We start from the raw sequence: 20316 nt of genomic DNA on the forward strand, positions 1-20316 counted from the left end.
TCTGGTCAGTCTGCTCCTGGTTTCTGCTGATGTATGGGATTCCATTATTACAAGTGCAGGAATTTGTGTTGAACCTCGTGAGGATCTTACCATCTTGTTTGGGTTCCTATGAGTAAAACCCACCTGTGTATTGGGCAGTACCCCAAATTTGGTATCTATCTGTGGGCTTTACGATATAACTTGTGCTGCTAATAAAGATGTTAATGCAGTTAGCCCCACTGCCCATCCCTGAAGAGAAACATGAGTAACTTGTCACCAGCTGGACTGATGCTACTTGTAATTATTCTTTAAGCTGACAGTCTGGCCAGTCATCAACTCACTTTGTTGTTTGCTGGTCCACACCTCACTGATTTGACTGTAAGAGGCCTTAGACTATACTATAGAGGATGGCATCAAAGGCTTTGCTATAGTCGAGGCATACAGCATGTGCTGCTTTCCCATTACCTGGCCATGAGCTCACTGTAGAAGGCAATGGTCAGGCTTGTGCTGAACGCGTGTTGGTTGTTCCTGGTCACTTTCTTGTCCTGCCTGTGCCTATAAATGGCTTTCTGGGGGCCTTGGCCCATAACCTCCTAGCAGCTGGTGTGGAAGTCTGAGTGTTATTCCTTTGTTTCCTTCGAGATGTGCCTGGTGCTTACCTCTTTCTAGTCCACTAAATAGCCTTCCTCCATCGCCTTGACCCTGATCAGTGGTGGTTTGTAGGCCTGTATTCATCTGGTTGGCTTAAGTACTAAGCTCACATACTCTCAATCTGCTTCTGCAGGTGGTGGTGCCTGGTTACTTTGTTCCAAACCAGGAGAATGTGAGCAAGCTCTAATCCAAGTACATTAAGTCATTGAATACAATAATTCCCTGTGCGTACACAGTGCTGTCAGATCAGAACTAGCATTTCACCAGTTTAAATCACAGATAGAATGAGCATATATAAAAGAGAAGGGTCTGAGTAGGGATTGTATTCCTGAGGAGGATAAAAATACAGAAGGAAATTACAGTGCTTTTTTGCACAGATGTGGTACACTTGAGTGCTTTCATGATGCTGATTTACTGCGTGAGTTTTTGTGGGTGTGCCTTTTCCAAATAATAGTTTTGCAGTGCAGTAATTGTCCAGAATGTACTTTTGCAAAGCAAGCCACAGTAACATTGAATTGAGACAATACTTTAGGCAGGAGAATCTCTTAGATAATCTATTGGATGTAGGGCTAGTGTTTCAGTGAGAGAGGCAAATAATTACAGACAGTTAAAAAGGGCTTCTATGATGTCTTTGCTTGTAAGAAGTAAAACCCTATTCCAAATAAATTCAGCGTTATGTATTCAAGTATACTGTGTGCCATTACTCCTAATGGCCATTGTTTGTTTGGGCTACCAGGTAACACAAGCATTGTGACATCGGCTATACTGGCATCTTGGAAGATGCAGAACTCTTGGAATGAGTCCAGAGGGGGGCTGCTAAGATGATCAGAAGGTTGGAGCACCTCAGCTATGAGGAAAGGTTGAGGGAACTGGGCTTGTTTAGCTTGGAGAAGAGAAGGCTCTGAGGAGACCTCGTTGTGGCCTTCTAATACTTGAAGGGAACATATAAACAGTATGGGAAACAGCTGTTTACGAGGGTGGATAGTGATAGGGCAAGGGGGAATGGTTTCAAACTGAGACAGAGGGAGATTTAGGTTAGATGTTAGAAGGAAGCTTTTCACACAGGGGGTGTTGATGCACTAGAATGGGTTGCCCAAGGAGTTTGTGGATGCCCCATCCCTGAAGACATTCAAGGCCAGGCTGGATGTGGCTCTAGGCAGCCTGGTCTGGTGGTTGGCGACCCTGTACATAGCAGGGGGGTTGAAAGTCGATGACCAGTGTGGTCCTTTTCAACCCAGGCCATTCTTTGCTTCTGTGATCCTTTGATACTGGAGGCTGATCCATTCCAGTTAGGTCTGAGAACTTGCACAGAGTCCCTAACGATTTGCAGAACTGCCACACATCAGGTCAGCTGTTACTGGGCTGTGGGTACTGGTGGCTTCCCATTTCGTCATCCTCAAGGGCAGCCAGTAGAATTGCATATTTAACGGTTCCAATATTAACTAGTATTAGAGTTATAGATCTTTATAGTCTGTGTATTTTATGTGGAGAAATGGCAATGTGGGAATGGGATGTTACCTGGTTGTTGACCTTCCTGAGGGTACGTTAGCCCTTGCTTGGTGTTAGGGTGCTAAGCAGAAGTTGAAGAAGTTGATTGTCTGTTACTTGGTTGGTGCAAGCTGTAGGGAAGCAAAGCGATGGTGGGGTGAGTGCTTGAGCCCGGAGGGTCCTTCTGGATTTTGCAGTGAGATTATAGACTGTTTGAAGAGAAACAAAACGGAGTATCCAGATGAAATTGATTTGAATATATGCTATCACTGAGAGCCTGTTTCTGTTTTTCATCAGTGTTTCTCCTGCCAAAACTGAATGCTACAGTTACTGCAGCGGAAACATGAAACAAAACGCAATAGCGACAAGGTGTGCTTGAGGCATTTTATTTCAGTTCATTTCACAGATGTTAAAGTAGCAGAATAGGAGATGTAATTGAGTAAAGGCTTCAGGTATGCTTGAGCTTTGTTATGGTACAGGAGTTCTATATATTTGCTTGAGACTACAGTTAGCTGTGGTGCTAATGGAAACCTGTATAATGCTGCTTTTACAAGTGGTGACCGCTTAAAACAGGTGCTTTATATTTATATGAAAGTAAATTACTGTATTTATACCTGGCCATACGCTTGGTCAGCGTTGTAATGTTCTTTATTAAAATATCCTTTTCTAATGGGGCAGTGACCTCTAGAGTGCTGTAGTAATGTTCACATTGGTGTAAATTTGCAAGTTTAATACTTATGATTACTATTTGCCAAGCTAAACTAAGCCTATCCAAGTTTACATTTATACTAATGTCTATAGAGTAGCCAGGTAACTGTTTGTATCCTCATTTTTTCTATTGCCTGCTTTTTCAACTGAAGTCCTTTTTTGTGAATAAGTGATTAAGGATAAAGGACACTGAGGTGCTGGAGCAGGTCCTAAGAAGGGCAGCAAGGCTTGTGAAGGGCTTGGAGAATATGCCCTATGAGGAGAGACTGAAGGAACTGGGGCTGTTTAGTCTGGGGAAGAGAAGGCTGAGGGGAGGCCTTATTGCTCTCTTCCAATATCTGAAAGGTGCTTACAGTGAGAGCGGGGCTGGTCTCTTCTTACTGGTTACAGGTGACAGAATGAGGGCAAATGGCCTCAAGTGGAGCCAGTGGAGGTGTAGGTTGGATATCAGGAAAAACTTCTTTACAGAAAGGTTAGTAAAGCACTGGAATATGCTCCCCAGGGAGGTGGTTGAGTCACCATCCCTGGATGTGTTTGAAAACCATTTGGATGTGGTGCTCAGGAACATGATTTAGGGGAGGGTTGTTAGTTAAGTTAGTATGGTTGGGTTGTGGTTGGACTCGATGATCTTTAAGGTCTTTTCCAACCTGAACAATTCTATGATTCTATGTTTTATGTTTATAGGGGAGTATGGTGTTTTGTTGTTACTGTTTTCTTTAATAGAATGTGTGTGGTGTAGTTAGTTTTTAATTGTAAACAATTTGATTTGTAATTTTAGTAGAAGTTAGAGAACAAAATACAGTGTGGATAATGACATAGATTCCTATGTCTTGTGAAGAATTTCTGTGTTCAGAGTGGTAGAACAGTCAAAGCTTTATTGGCTGCTGGTTTGTTTTATGTCATTTTAAAAAGAGTCTGTGCTATTTCATGTAAAGGTAGCAGACAACTAAATGAGAGACATCGTGTTGTAAATATTGTTTTTCTTCTTTGTGCGAAGTGTGAAGCATGTGGGAATATCATGCATGTGGGCGTTATTATTTCTTTGATTCAGAAGGAGTTTGTCACTACTGGCGAGTAAGAAAGCAATTGCCTGTTGATGTGATGAGGCTTAGTTTGAAGGTAACTGAAGTTGGACTGTGACAAATCCTTTGTATTAATGAATGGGAACAATTTATTGTGACAAGACCCCTCCTCGTTAGCTGACGATTTATAGCTGAAGTGGAACAAGGGTCGATTGAACATGTTGCACCATCGTAAGTTTTAAGTTAATGTAATTAAAATAAATGAAACTGCATTTGGCACACCTCAGTTCAATTATACAGAATATATATTTGCATGTTTCCGTGCGCTCATTTGACCCTGCTGTATATTAGTTTAGGCACTGTTGATGTTACTCTATAAATATTGTTCATGTGCAAACACTGCTCAGCAAGGCTGCTGTAATTCCCCAGCATTTCGCAGGTGTATTCAAATGATGGTAAGGCTGCGTGGAGTCTTCCTATGCTTACGTTGGGAAACAAACAAAAAAGCATGGAAATTTTAAGTTTCATTTTTTGAAATGTAGCTATTTTGAGAAATAACCTTTATGAAATCTTAAATTCAAAATCAGATGCTTCATTAGCGCAGTCATCTTTGTCTTGTCTTTCTGGGAAATCTTGTTGGAATAGGGTTCAGATGGAGGGGAATGGTTCTCTTTGGCAGAGCTACGTGCTGTCACTTCCTTGTTACTGCCAGCACAGACTGGCTGCTTGTCTGGTCGGTGCCATACAGCGACAGCACAGTTCTCTGAGCAGGAATGTTAAATCCAAGGAGATGTGGGAAGGTTTAGTGGGTAAAGTCCACAGAAATGTGGAACGGAATTAAAAGGGGCACGTGTACTTCCAAACTCAGCAGAAAAGGAACATGTTTTCTATTGCTTGGGAGAAACTGTTAAGTTTATTTTGTTGTACAATGTTTTATGGAGATTTCTTTGATTGTATCCAGAGATTCATAAGTTGTTAATGGTTTAAAAACTGGAAAGGAGCCATTTGCAGCGTATTTTGCATTTATTTTTTTTACACAGAACTTGCCAGCAATTTTAGTTTTGGAAGGCAAAGTGTCTGTATGAAATGCTCAGTTTCACTTGATTGCATTAGAAAACATGACTGGTGATTTATGCAGGATGATTATGTGGAGAGTTGGGCCCTTGCAGTGATTCATGGTGTCCCTGCTCCATTGCTGGTCCCCGAGCATCCCTTGGGCTGCTGGCATGGGAGTGATGGGTGACAAGGTGCACCCCAGTGCTGCTCATGGGGATCAGGGGGCATTGATGTCAGTGGGGTGGCATGTTGGGGAATGCTGTGGGTACTGCTGGGAACGGAAGGTTTGTAGAGCTTGCATGCAGTTAATTTGCACAGGAAATCCAGAATACAAATTGCATGAGAAATTAGATTTTGTTCCAAAAATATTAATAGAAGTGTTAGCTTGCAAATTGAAAATGCTACTGCCTGACTTGAAGAACAGTGATAGAATTGAAGTGCTGTGTACCACATCAGTTATTATCTGGATTTAGTTGCTCAAGTGTTACGTATTAAACATTGATACTGTTACTAATATTCAGTTCCTTCAGCATTTCAACCTGATGAACATGACGAGTTATGATATATCACGAGTTGTTTCACAGGTAGAGGATGTACACAAACTGCTTGCCAGTTTTTTTGCTTGCTAGTGATGTTTCCTTGCATTCATAAGACTGAAAAATAATACACTGTAACCTGCCTTCTGAAAATCAGTACTATTGAATTTACCCTTTGTTAACTCTGCTCACTGAAAATGCTGCCATTTCTTTTTTTCTCCAAGACCGTACAATTTTATTTATCTTAGATATGTTTATTTCTTTGCAGATATTGATGTATGCAACAGCATCTAAACTACTTGTTTTCCTTCTACAGGCTGCTGAATCAGGAATAATAAAAGTGAAAACAATAGCTGCTCGGAACACTGATATTTTGGCAGGTAATTATTTGCAGTGCAGTGGGAAAAACAAGCTTGTGTTGTAGATCAAAATGTTAAAGATACGTCTTGGATATGTGCAATAATCCTAAATGCCTTTTAGTGTGTGCAGTATCAGTGATACTATATTCATAGGTACCTAGCAAAAAATCCAGGAATACTGAGAAATTCTACTTCTGTATCATGCTCGTGCTATATTAATGCTGCCTGAGCAAGGTCTCCATTTTCAGTGACTGTGCTAAAAAGTAATCATCCACTTAGAAAAATATGAAATTATTGAGCTTTACATTCTCCATGTCTTATTCAGTGCCACAGCTGCTGTTGAGTGCTTTGTGTAGAGTTCTGCAGATCCTCATCTGTGTGTTTACTGTGAGAGTGCAGCCTTTGGAGACTTGTACCTGGCAGGCAAAAATCCATCTTAATCAGAGACAAGGTCATTCAATTTAAGATGTACCATTGCCTTGAGGGACAGGAGATATTTTGTGAGTTGCGGCTTTGTAAGTGCTTAAAGCAGTTATCTCTGACTTTCCTCAGCTGTATTAAATAGCATGTAAATTGATGGCTTCTTAGCAATTGCTGGTAAAATCTTTGGCCAGATTTGAATGTGCCTGTGATAATGCTTGAGTGTCTGCCCCAGCTGTAGTCAAACTTCTTTACAGTGCTCAATTATTTGAAAGGTCCAAATGAAGTAGATGCAAAATTACGTCTTATTTTGAGGTATGCAAATCATATGTTGTTAAGGAGGCACTTTCTAGAAGTATTTGAACTAGCAGTCCCGTCCCTCAGTATTTCACTTTAATGCCTCTTTTTTATTTGTTTATTTTCTTTGTTTTTACTGCTGTCATGAATGCTGACATAAGTGGAAAAACTATGCCAGGTAATGTCAGCTATGCATCAAAACACACAAATGAACAAGAAAAATCTTCAGTTGGCCATTTGGGAAGCAAGCAACATTCTTTGACTTATTACTGTATAAAGATCTTTACATTTTAGAAAACTATATTTTTAATCTCCATTTCAAATTGAGAAGATGTGAAGAATCGTTAGTTTAAGGCACGGATGGGTAGTCCTTTACCTTTCTGAGGGAACGCCTTCTGATTGTTGGTTGTGTTTTCTTATTAGTTTCCATTTGTAAGGCTTACACAAGAACGTAGTTAAAACAAAGCTGCACAGGCTTGTCTCTATGAGGTCTGAAAAAACAGAAGGCACCCCAAGTTATTTTGATTAGTTAACTTTTGATAATAGGGTAATGACATTTTTTCCCATTGAGAAATTGAGGAACAAAGGATAACTAACATTGTGCCCGCACATTATCCTACTAATTTAAACGCAATACCATTAAACAGTCCCAACTCTTTACGGACTCTTGTATTTTTTTATTATTATTTTTATTTTTTGAAGAAGCAGTTGTAACCTGATCTTGTAGATAAGTTAATATCCAGATCTCTGCTGTCTCTCAGCTGGTATTTAATATTATTTCTGAAGAAAGTTAGCACTTTTACATTAGCTGAAAAAGGCTGCTGTAGCTGTGAAATCTAGTGGAGTAAATATTTTTGACTGTTAGATGATTTATTAACATCTACCAGACATTCTTTTAATCTAAAAATATATTTTCATTAGGATATTATTATTATCATTATTTGCCATAAACTTGATTCAGTAAAATAGGTAACTATATCAGATTTTTTAAATTAAGCTGACCTGGTATTTATTTGAAGCTATGCACTGTGTGGAATTGTAAGTATCAGGAAAACAGATGTCATTTTAAAATGACAAACGTACTGTGATAATACAAATTATCTATGTCTGGTTATACATTTAAATTGCTGGAATCCAAAAGCTTCTGATGTAACTTGTTTCTTTCTCTTGGAAAAAGTTGGGTAGTTTCAGAATCTTCATTCTTGGCAGTCTGCGTGTGCTTTGGAGCTCATTTATGAGAACTTGAGTAAATCCAAGGAGAAATCAGCTTGTGATTTATAGCATGGGAGACAGATGTGAGAAATTATTTCCACGTGGCTCTGAGATGTTCTGTTTTTAGATAATTCATGCTTTAGCTTTTGAAATTCTTTTTAAAAGATGACGGTCATGCTGATGGAGTGAAGTAGCCTTATTTTCCCTACATTTCTTTTTGGATGTGGTTCATTATGAAAGATGTCTTTTCAAATAAATTCCTAAGTAATTTTGGTATGGCAAAATGGAAGCACAGCTGGATATAAGAACATTTTTGTGTATTTTAAGACTGGAACTCATGTGGTAGTTGGTACCAAACTCGATCTACCAGATGTTTATTTCAACTTCATAAAGTAAAAGTACTTGTACAGGCCCTGTTGTGAAATTGATTTTAGTGGATTAAAGAAAAAATACTGTAGAAAATTTTGGTTTTATTTAATCTCTGTATTTCCTGTTAAATCCCAAGCAGTTTTGCCATTCAGAACTCTGTCATGAATCTTAAGTATTTTATGTTATCTTTTTTTAAACAAATGTTTCTTCTTTCTGCTCGATGGTTTGAATTTGTTGGTGAATCAGAAATTTGTATGAGTATAAAGAAGCATTTGTGTCCACTTGTGAGTGAGCTCTGTTGGCTTTGTCATAGGTAGGCTTAGCCATTTTTTCATGCTGACACATGCTTAAAATTACGTCTTCATTCACATTTATGCTGATGTTTTATTATTTTTTGGGGAGGCATTTGGTACAAGATCAGCCTCTTTCAACTGTACACAAAGTGGCTGACTTGGGCTGTCTATGTGTCAGTATTATCCCGTACAAGCTACTGTCTTAGGAAAATTGGTGCTTATTGTATCCTATTCTTTTTGAAGAAACTTGTCAGTCGTGTTTCAGTTTAAAATGTCATTAAAATACATTTCTGTAGTTTTACCTTGATGTTTCTGCCTCTTTTCAAAGTGTTAATAGCAATACTTAATAATAGACCTTCATGGATGGCCAAACTTCAAATTCTGCAATAAAAGATTATAATATTGATAAACTTCACATTTTTTACGTGAGAATGTATGTTCTCTTTCTTTGTGGAGGTATTTGTGCTGTAAACGTGTCTATTATTACCAATAGCTAGAATGCACGTGAATGACATTCAGTATAAGTTCTTCACAACTTTCAGCCATGAGGAAATTTGTAGTGTATGAAGTAAGGATGTGCAGCTGAAGTCTTGAAAGGCTGCACGAATCACCAGTGCTATATAGAAAGCAGAAAAGCACTCGTTGGTCCGTACTTTGCTTTGACCTTAAATAAATATTTTCTTTTTTAATTTTATGAAGCTAATCTCATATTTCTAGAATTGCTCTTATGGGGAAAATATTTGTTTAAATGTCAGCGTGTTATGCTGTATAAATAATGAAGAATCTACCTGTTCACATTAAAACACTGGTTGGAAAATTCCAAGCCGGGTGTATGTATCCAGGACACGTGTCCAGGATTCTCCTGCTGTTTTGTTGATGGCATTTTTCTCTTCCCCTTCATTCCAAGTTGCTTTTGAGTACAGTTCTGAAGTGATACAGCACAGAAGGAAAAGGCTCCTGGAAAGTGAGTGGTCTGCACTGCGCAGACAGAAAGAGCTTTTGGATAGGCAGAATCTTACAGTTTGTAACAAACCAAATGGGCTCTAAGTAGATGTTTTGGATATGGAAAGTTGCTCAAAGACAGAGTATTGAAGAAGGAGAGAAGATAACTTGGAATTAGAGCATTAACGGTGGTTACAGCTGCATGCCTTAGCAGCCCGTTGTCGTTCTTCATTTGACTTTTCCCCGTGGTACAGAACTAACTCCCAGATTTTCAAGACTGGAGATTAAATTTTAATAGCTATGATTAACAGATTTTGCATTGTATTCTTCAAAGGATTAAAAATTGGCTGTTTCCATGTCTCTTTTCAAAAGCACTGAAAGAGAACAGCTCAGAGGTAGTTCAGCCTTTTCTCATGGGTTGTGGAACAAAGGAACCAAAGATCACTCAGCTGTGTCTAGCAGCCATACAAAGACTCATGTCCCATGAAGTTGTTTCAGAGGTAAGATCAACCTTTACATAAATTCCCAAGTGTTTCAGTGTGAGTAGCACAGACCCTAACTGAATGTGTATTTTTTTGTAGGAGGCTCTTTACGTTACACTGAACATAGTTAGGAGAATATATTGCTCATTTTGATTTAAAAATGTAATTTAAAATAAAGCATTTTCCATCATTAGAAAACAAAATGTGGAGAAAGTAATTTCTAGAAGGAATTTGTGAACATTCAAAGAAAGCACTTCTAGTTTGCTTTCTTATAGCACAGGAACAGTCATTGATAAACCGGGTTAAGACTATATCCACAAAATTTATTTGACATGATGGTGCTATATATAGTGTTTGGTGCATGTTATTTTAAAAATAAAATAAGTATATACACATTTATTGTAACATTAGGTGATATGGTAGTGCCATTAAGTGTGTTAAGAAGTTGGTGAATATAATATATCCAAATATATATTTGTGCTTGCATAGTGTAAAATTATACTGATATTTCTCTGATATGAACAGAAAATAAAGAGCCCACCTGAGTCTGGACCACACATTAAGAGATTTCTGTGATATTCAGTCACATACAATTGTGAAAGTGCTATTCTGACAGGTGTACACACGATATCAGTGATATATAAACGTCATAATTATTGGTGCAAAATGATTTTTTTTTTTTTTTGTAGGCTGCAGCAGGAAACATAATAAACATGCTTTGGCAACTCATGGAAAATAGTCTTGAAGAGCTTAAATTGCTTCAGACAGTTCTTGTTCTTTTAACAACCAATACAGTTGTGCATGATGAAGCACTATCCAAGGTAAGTATATCTTAGTGCCAATTACAGTAGTCATAATATCCAAGAGGAAAAACGGAAAGAAATGTTATGTATAAAGCTTTTGGAAACAATGGAAGAAGAGGGGAGATATCTTGACTCTTGAATCTTAATTGGCGTTGTACTGAACCTTGAAAATGGGATTTCTTTTATCTTCCTTTTCACTCTTAATTCCTCCATGGTACAAATTCCTAACCTAATGGGGACATTAAATAAAAAACACTGGGCTAATGCTTATTCTTCTGGTTTACTAAATTAGTTCTCTCTGTGTTCAAACTGAAATAAATGCACATAGCACAGCTTAAGGTAACAATGCAGCAAATATTAAAAGCTGCCCCCCACCCTACTTTAAATCTATCTTTTAAGTAGTGCAATTATTGCTTTTTCAGTCAGAACTGAAATAATATTATGGTACAGTTTTAAACATGTACTGCTTTGGATATTATGTTTCAGCTGAAACAACAAAAAAACAAGTATTCTGATCTTGTTATATTTGTCATTTATAAGATGGGAAGCTACGCTGGCTACCCATCTGCAAATTATGAATTTCCTTTTGTTGATTCTATATATGTATTCCTTTTTTTTAATGTAAGGAATTTTTTTTACAGATCATTGCAAATTTCCATCTTTGTTATTCTTTGCTTTCCGTGTACTGGTTTAATATAAGAGGGTTTTGTGTTTCCTTGAGGGAACAGAATTTGAGAATATTTTCAAGGTGTTCTGTTCTGGTGAAGGTATTAAGAGTTTCTCTTTCCTTCAGATTTTGGAGAAATAGCTTCCCAGGAAGTTAGATGAGTAGATACTAAAGGTGTTATTAATCTATTTAAGTAAGGAAAGGAAAAACATGACATGAAAACTAGGTTATAAGGGTTTGCTGAAGGCAGAAGGATAATGGGAAAATGTGTAGATGGCAGGAAGGAAACTCACTGAGGATTGAAGGGTTTGCCAGTCTGTTCATTTAGTCTTGAATATTCACACTATGACAAAGACTCTACATCACCAACTTGTTTCTTTATTCCACATGATGCTAATTTTCCATATTAGATGCTGTATTCTAAAGCAAAAGAATGTTTTTTGAATAAAATGTTTCTCATTTAGAATGTAGGATTCTTGGTAGCAGATGTTCCGAAGCAGTGTGCAATAATGTTGTTCTATCAAGACCGAATTTAAGCTGTAGAGGGAGGCAAATGTTTGCATAGCACGATTACTAGAAAATCTAATTGCTGTACAGTTAACAAATTGTTTACAGCAGATTGAAAACTAGTGTATTTTAGAACTATGGAGTCAGTTTGGGGCAGGCTCTGACGGAGATAAGAAAAAAATATATCTTTGACATAGCAGTATGTCAAAAATTCATGTTTTTATCCAAGGCTTGGAATCACTAGAGCTTCTCAGTTAGTCAAATATAAGCCTTAATTAATATGAATAAAATAATGGATTGGTTTGTTTGCTTTTTCCCCACAAGAATATTTGGAGAACTATTTGAAAGGTTTTTTTTTTCCGTGTTGAAAAGTTCATGGAGAAAATGTGTTTGAGGCAGATGTGTGTTGAATATTCATCTTTCAGCCTGGCTGACTGAAACTCTGAAAATTACTGGTAAGCTTTCTTGTAGAGGCCCTTAATACACACACTGCAGTTAGATTAACCTGCAAGTCATGCAACATCTTTTGAAAGTCCAGAAGTGCATGATGTAATGCATAATCTAAATGGAGTCCACAGATAGTTCACACCAAAAAAAAAAAAAGGAAGTAAAGGACAATTCTGAATCTTGTATGGCAGCATATGGCACCATACCTGGGTGCGGCTGAAGTTCATGCAAGTGCAAGGACACAAAATAAAGGTAGAAGAGCAAGAAATACAGGTTTTACCACATATACAGATGTTAATCCTCAAAATTCATTATAAAACCATTCATTATTAAGTTATGTGTTAGAGGTAATAACAGATCCAATGGCAAACTATTTGGGTCACTGCCTGCACAGTGGCATATCAAAATATACACATTTGGAGGACTAATAGCAGGCCAGCCAATATGGTTATTAAAGTGTTGTGATTTATATAGTAGAGGAACTGTGTAAAGTTACCTATGTTTTAGCTTTGATGTTGCCTAGCCTTCCTGTTATTGTCTGTGTAATCCTGATGTCCTTATTGATGTTAATGTCCATACAAATTGTTTTATATAGTTGATTACTGTGTATTCTCGGTATGATGGTTACAGTTTTATTGGTGCATTGTAACATCTTCTGTTATTACCTCTTCCAGTTTACTTTCTGGGAGGATTACTACAGAGAATTTGTGCTAGTATAATCCATAAGAGTTATTCTGGTTCTTCAAATTTAAAGTGATTGAACTAGGTTTTTTCAGGCAACCTTTTAGCAAACGATAGTGGAAAATATTCCCCAGTCAGCTATCATGACTCTTATCTAAAAGGTGAAGATTTACTGCTGTGAGCTGATCTATTTATTTATTTATTTTCAGGCAATTGTACTTTGTTTTCGATTGCACTTCACAAAAGATAATATCACGAATAACACTGCAGCAGCTACAGTACGGCAGGTAGTTACTGTAGTGTTTGAGAGAGTGGTTGCTGAAGATGAACGATACAAAGGTGGGCATACTTTTGTCTCTGCTTGCTTTTTTTTTAGCCTGTTTTGATGGACATGAAATGTTTATCTTTTTCAGATAATGTTATAAAAGATCATAGGCATTACTCATTTTTATGGTCAGTTGTACATTTACTTGTATTTACGAGTGGTGAAATCCTCAGTACCAGTCCAAGTCAGTACAATGTAGAGAGATAGACTGATATAAAATAGTAAATCTTATTTATTTTTTTTCCCCAAAGTGTGAGAGCTTATCTTTTGGTTTGTATTGTGAAGGAGCTTGGGGTGAGGGAGCCACTTAGAGTGAAGATAACTTAGAACACTCAGTGTGGAATGGACCACAGCAGTGGTTCTGAAGAGGGCATTCATTGTAAAGAAGTGGTTGATATTCATGATCTGTGGTATTCTGTCTAACCTCTATTTCTGTAGAAGTGATAAGCTGTTGAAGAATTACCTGGCCATTCTTTTAGTACATCTTAGTGATAACACTTAATGTATACTTGATTTTGAACAGTTCCTTGGCTCACAAAACTGATTTTTGTTTTCACACAGACATTATTGAACAGCCAGTTGCAGTTCAAGGAAATAGTAACAGAAGATCTGTCAGTACACTGAAGCCATGTGCTAAAGATGCATATATGCTTTTTCAGGTAGTTGTCAGCATATTGCTTACACATTTGCAGTTATGACTGGGTGCTCTCTTTTCTCTGTAAGAAATTTCAGAAATCTGTTTTTTGGCATATTGATGAGGTCCATAACTAGAGCTTCAGGCCTTCTTATATGTATTTATTGTAATTGGCAATAACGTGCTGTATCCCAGAGGGATGGTTGGAAAATGGAGGCAAAGTGGCATAGGAAAATGTTTTATTATATATCTTAAGTATGCATGTTGACATCTAGTTCTCATTTGCTTCAGCCACATGCTGCTACCATAGTCATACTTTCTGTCTTTGGTAATAGATATTAATGTAAAATGTGTAACAAAAAGTAAGAATTGAATTCAGTATACCAATAAAAATTTCTTGGCTTAGCAAGCCACTAATCTTGAGATATTTTTGAGGGTAAGAACAAACAGAATCACTGCAAGGATACTAACAATTTAAAATATATATATATATTATTTTATTGCACAAGAACTTAAGTAAAAGATGTATTTGAAGAAAAATTGCTTTGAAATTATTACTTACCAAGGATGCAGTGCGTGTAGATTTTGTTGTTTTCTCAGGATATTAATACAGTGAAGGACTCTGCAGAAAATCTAAATGCTGTGTTTCTTTTTAAGGATCTTTGTCAGTTAGTTAATGCTGATGCTCCTTACTGGCTTGTTGGTATGACAGAAATGACCCGAACTTTTGGCCTTGAACTTCTTGAGTCAGTCCTCAATGACTTTCCACAAGTGTTTTTACAAGTGAGTAACTGTCAGAGAGAAAATTAGGAAGTCTTTTCTTCACATGTGTAGTAATGTTTACGCATCATTAACTCTTTAATTTAGCATGAATACCACTTTCAAAAGAAATTGTGACTTTTACATGTTTGATCTTTTATTTGATGGAAAAGCAGCACATGCTTTTTGACCACCTCTTTTTCTTAATTTCCATCACATTCACTTTGTGCACTTTGTGGGAGGCGTTGCTCTGTTTCTTATTTTATTTTACCAGTTGTATCCCATATGAAGTTGTGTTTTCCTATCTTGAATTATTTATGAAACTTTTGATGATTTAGCTGTGTAACTTAATGAGAACATTAACTTTGCAACACTTGCAAAATAGGAACAATTATAACAGTGATTTGTGTGCATCTGCTGCATACAAAGGCGCCATAATCTTATTTTTAGCAGATGTTGTCTAAATTAAGAAGCTTAATATGTAAAAAATGATGAAATGATGTACTGGTGGACTGTTTGTGGTTTGCAACATACAGAAGAGAAGTACAAGTATGTACCTGAGCATGTGATTTCATCATGCTTTTTGGTAACTTTACAATAGTATCTGCCACTCTTTTCATGAACATTTAATTGTTACCAGGATTTGCATGTCATCAGGGTCCCTGATCTTAACAGTGTATGTAAATTAGATGCATAATCAGAACTACTGGTGGCAATTGAAGAATATCTGTTAATAATTTGTTTTGAACACAAATTCTTCTTTTGTTTTCTTTCAGCATCAAGAATTCAGTTTTCTTCTTAAAGAAAGAGTATGTCCTCTTGTTATAAAGCTCTTCTCTCCAAATATAAAATTCAGACAAGGTTCTAGCACATCATCTTCCCCAGCACCAGTGGAAAAACCCTATTTCCCCATCTGTATGCGCTTGCTGAGAGTAGTTTCTGTTTTGATTAAGCAGTTTTACAGTTTGCTGGTAAGAAATGCATTCAAATTTCCCTTATGCAATTCTGTTTTGCCGTGTATATGCCATTACTGTGGTAAATAATAGCATTAGTTAGTGGCTGGGAAGTGTTGATTTGTACTGAAAGAAAAAAAGTCTGAATATCATCTTTCTCTTGTAGAGAAATATATTGGTGTTCACCTGTGTGATACACATATGATTTTGTTAACTTTGGACTTAGATAAATTCTTAGAATGTATTAACTTTTCTTTTTTTACATGACTGGCTTAGTTAAGCCTGTTTTGATCTTATATTATTTACCTGGCATTAAATATTGTTGACTACTGTGCTTTGTAAGTAACTGCTCAGAGGCTTTGGACCTCTGTTGTTAAAGCTGTTGACAGAAGATTCATAAAAGCACGTGTTCATCTGTTCTTTACCTCCTAAGTATTAAGCATTTACTTAAAAAAATAAAAAAATAAAAATAAAAATCCACCTTTTAAAAATTTGTTTCCTGTAGAGCATTTATTTTGTTCAAGTATCTATAAAGAATTTTAAAGCCTTTAATACAATTGCGTATGTGCCATTATCTTGTCAAAACTATACTGTATTAGGTATGGTTTTTGTATGTTTTTTGAGTAAATGCTTATTGGAGTGTATTTTTGTTTTTAGATCCTGTGCAAAACTTGTTAGGATTGGACTCTTAAGATGACACAAAAATTTTGGGAAAGATATTTTGTAGGAAGTTTTTTCTTTTAATTCAGTGACTATAAACTCTGTATTTTAGGTGACGGAATGTGAAATATTCCTGTCATTGCTGGTTAAGTTTCTGGATGCAGACAAACCACAGTGGCTAAGAGCTGTTGCAGTAGAATCTATTCACAGGCTTTGTGTGCAGCCTCAGCTATTAAGGTATAACATACAGCAAGTTTCCCTCTTACTTACATTTTAAGAAATCTTGTTACATTTCTCTGCTGGAAAATGCTTTTTAAAACATTTTGAATAGGATGAAATTTACATGCAATAGACTCTTGACAGTAATTTTATGTAAAGCATTAGGCAATGCTGATTATCCGGAGTAAACTGAAGTTTATTCTGATTTGCAGAAAAAAATTAGTATCCAATTTATAAAATGACTATCATATTTTGTGAAATACTTTTCAGGTCCTTTTGTCAGTCCTATGATATGAAGCAGCATTCCACAAAAGTTTTCCGGGATATTGTGAATGCACTGGGGTCCTTCATCCAGTCACTATTTCTTGTACCAAGTACAGGGAATACATCAGTGACACCAAACCAAACTGGTAAGGCTTTGTCCTTATTATGATTTTAATTTTCCAGTTCTTTTTTCTTATAATAGTAAATTCTGATTTGATTCAGTATGTACATTTGGTTTGAAATAGGGCAATGAACCACATGCCATGCTTATAAAAATTTTCACTGGTGGAGGTGATCAACTGTTGCTGTCAGTGCTGCTGAAAAGCACCACCCACAGTTTCACTGTGCTCACACCCACTATTTGGCCTCTGTAAACATTCAGCAAACATCATCAATGAATGTCAGTGGGTGAATTTTTTTCTTCATGGGGGAATTCAGTTCCACACTTTTGCTTCATACACACTTCCATGTCAGGCACTGTTCTGTCAGAGTGCCCCTCTGCTGCCATCTGTCACACAGAAACAAAATGGAAAGGAATATCGGCAGGAAGGTTCAGCCTCTACTGCCGTACCACCAATATCTGCCTCTGATGTTCTGGGCCAACAGAATAAAGTAGGAGGTATTGCTTTCAGAGCAACCCTCATAGTTTTCAGATCTGCTACTCTAGATGATGTTACATGCATGTATCATAGGCCTCAAACAGCATAGTAGCATTTGTATCTGCTTTTACAGCTACCAAGCTCTTTGGTTCACGTCTTTTCAGAAAGAAATTGAAGGATTTATTTCTGATTTCTAACTACTGTAAATTGAATTCTGTCTGACCAGGAGGGATGTCACTTAGGGCTATGTACAACTGAAGTATTTAGACAGCGTGTGTTTGCTTCCTATTTTGAGAGGTAGTAGTATATACTTCGGAATTTTTAGGGTCAAAACTGGACTGAGGAAGCCAAAGTGTAGAAAGGCTGATCTGTTTTACAGATAATCTTTGCTTTTTTCTGTAAGATGAAAGTAGTTGCTTACTGAAAATAAACTTGAGTATCTTCTTGTGCAATCAGAGTTGTGGCATTTCTCTAGGTATATTTTATTTATTATAAGAAGGATTGTCTTCCTGTTAATCCCTTTGCAGGTAGCCACATCTGATATAGGGCTTTCTGTTTCTTCCCAGCGATCTTGAAGCATGTCTGATATAAAATAAACATTAAAAAAATCTGGGCTTAGACTCATACTTCCCAGATTTCCCTGATGAACTTTGAATTAAAAGTTGATGTTAATATTTTTTACATTAAGTCATTTGTTAGTAGTTGTTTGATAGTCACCTGTATGGAAACTGTTAGAGGAATATTATTTCTGGATTAGTTTAATCCATGTAAGAAAATTAGAAAAGCAGTTTTCATCATATAACGCACAAAGAAAACCATTCTCCTTCTACTTAAAACTTACATTTTTCATTCATGTAAAACAGCATTACAGCAGACTCATACTTTTAGTAGTGTCATTATTTCTCTGGCATATCGCTACAGTTTGTTTTTTACCTTTTTACTTCTGAATGTTTTTCATGTTTCTTTCTTGTACATTTCTCTTCTATGCTTTTCCTTCTATGGCCACACCTGACAAAGAGCAGATCAGTGCAACTTGATTTTTGAACTGAATCTTCTGACTGTAATGGACAGTCCTTTGGCAGCTGATGGTTTTATCCACATGGTTGGCTTTTGAGCTTTACTTTTCCACCAGGTTAGCTGGTCCATGCCTTTTGTGCAAAGTTGTGCCACGTTGCTCAGTGTTACCTTATCAGCTCTTGGGGACCTCTAACAATGGAGACTGCAGAACCTCTCTGGATAACCCCTTCCCCTGCCTGTTTCTTTCCTTATGGGTCAGTACTCCTTGTGATGTCACATAAGACATTTGATTCCTGTCCCACCATGCACCACTGTAAAGTGCCTGGAGCTGTCTTCTGGTTGATGTCTCCACAGAGCGGAGTGCAGCTGTTATGAGGTTTCCCCAGAGATATTTCTCCACTCTGAATGTAGTGAGCTCTTCCTCCTTCTCACTGTATAAATGCTCCATCTTCCTATCAGTTTTGTGGGCCTCCTCTGAATGCACTCCAGTTTGTTCATGTCTTGTAGTTTGGGGCCAAAACTGGATGCAAAATCTAGATTCAGTCTAAGAAATGCTGAGCAGATTGAGGTAATCATTTCCCTTGGTCTGCTGGCTGCACCTCTGCCAAGGCACATTGCTGACCTGTGCTCACCAGCCCACCAGGGCCCCAGGCTGTATCAGGGTTTTCTGACCTGTCATGAAGACAGAAGACAATTTCTCTCTTGCATCTATAGATAAGAACAATGGTTCTTCAGGCCCTCTTCTTTCCTGCAAAAACCCTGAGGAGAAGGACTTGTGGGTTCTGGTGGATAGAAAGCTGGACATGAGCCATCAAGCAGTGCTTACAGCTTGGAAGGCCAACCATATCCTGGGCTTCATCAAAAGAGGGGTGGCCAGCAGGGAAAGGGAGGGGATTGTCCCCCTTACCCTTCTACTCTGCCCACATGAGACCTCATTTGGAGTACTGCATTCAGGCCTGGGGACCCCAGCATAGGATAGATGTGGAGCTGTTGGATTGTGTCCAGAGGAGGTCCGTGAAGACAATTAGAAGGCTGGAGCACCTTCCCTATGAAGAAAGGTTGAGGGAGCTGGCCTTGTTTGAGAGAAGAGAATACTCTCGTTGTGTCCTTAAATACTTGTGTGGAGCTTATAAACAGGAGGGGGACTGATATTTTACATAGTGATAGGGAATGGGGGAATGGCTTTAAACTCGAAGTGATTTAGATTAGATGTTAGGAGGAAGTTCTTTAACCAGGAAGTGGTGAGGCTCAGGAACAGTCTGTCCAGAGAAGCTGTGGGTGCCCTGTCTCTGGAAGCGCTCAAGACCAGGCTGGATGATGTGCTGGGCAGCCTGAGCTGGTGTGTGTCAGCCCTGCCCACAGCAGGGAGTTAAAACTAAGTGGTCTTCAAGGTCTCTTCTAACCCAGACCATTATGTGATTTTATAGAAGGTGAAAGCTGCATCTGCCAAAGTTTTGTCAAGTCACTCTTTATTACTGCTGTGAGGAATCGTGTTGACAAGAACATTTTGACTACTTGGCATGATTGCAGAAAATCACACAACTGTAATTTCTTTCACATCAGTGGCAGCATGTGATTTACCAGTTTAGCAGTGTGACTTCATTTTAAAATCTGTTAAGCTTTACTGTATTGAAGTATATTATATACATAGGTTTCTGCTTGTGTTCATATTGCCTGAATTAGTAATTTAGCTTCTCAGTGTGCTTACAAGAGAGCACACTGTTATACTGTTAGTAGGTGTTGTGAGTCACCTTTGGAACTGTGCCCTTTTTTCTGCATTATCTATGCAGACAGAGCCTGAACTTGTGGCACATCCTTCTAGCTCATGTATTCGTCTTTCCACAGACAGGAACCATATATGTACAAACTTCCTTGTCCTTTTGTCTGGGAATTTTTATATATATATATTTTTTTCTTGGGTTGGAACAAGTACCTCCTATCTGTTGGTTGGCTCTTCCCTGATGTTA

General features: G+C 37.6%; 1 protein-coding gene across 5 annotated transcripts in view; it reads left to right on the forward strand.

Annotated features, from left to right (window-relative positions):
• MON2 (MON2 homolog, regulator of endosome-to-Golgi trafficking) overlaps positions 1 to 20316 on the forward strand; it is a 65732-nt gene that overhangs the window by 8112 nt on the left and 37304 nt on the right. For 4 of the 5 annotated variants that reach the window (XM_015855341.2, XM_015855348.2, XM_015855359.2 and 1 more), the window contains exons 2-10: positions 5757 to 5820; positions 9705 to 9832; positions 10504 to 10635; positions 13129 to 13258; positions 13806 to 13903; positions 14536 to 14661; positions 15414 to 15608; positions 16363 to 16487; positions 16740 to 16879. In XM_015855341.2, the coding sequence (XP_015710827.1) occupies positions 5757 to 5820; positions 9705 to 9832; positions 10504 to 10635; positions 13129 to 13258; positions 13806 to 13903; positions 14536 to 14661; positions 15414 to 15608; positions 16363 to 16487; positions 16740 to 16879 (1138 nt within the window). Of the gene's footprint in view, positions 1 to 5756; positions 5821 to 6677; positions 6695 to 9704; positions 9833 to 10503; positions 10636 to 13128; positions 13259 to 13805; positions 13904 to 14535; positions 14662 to 15413; positions 15609 to 16362; positions 16488 to 16739; positions 16880 to 20316 lie in introns of those variants that run through there. The other variant, XM_015855364.2, reaches the window with a different exon arrangement.

This window comes from Coturnix japonica, chromosome 1 (assembly GCF_001577835.2).
Source record: "Coturnix japonica isolate 7356 chromosome 1, Coturnix japonica 2.1, whole genome shotgun sequence".
Taxonomy (NCBI): domain Eukaryota; kingdom Metazoa; phylum Chordata; class Aves; order Galliformes; family Phasianidae; genus Coturnix; species Coturnix japonica.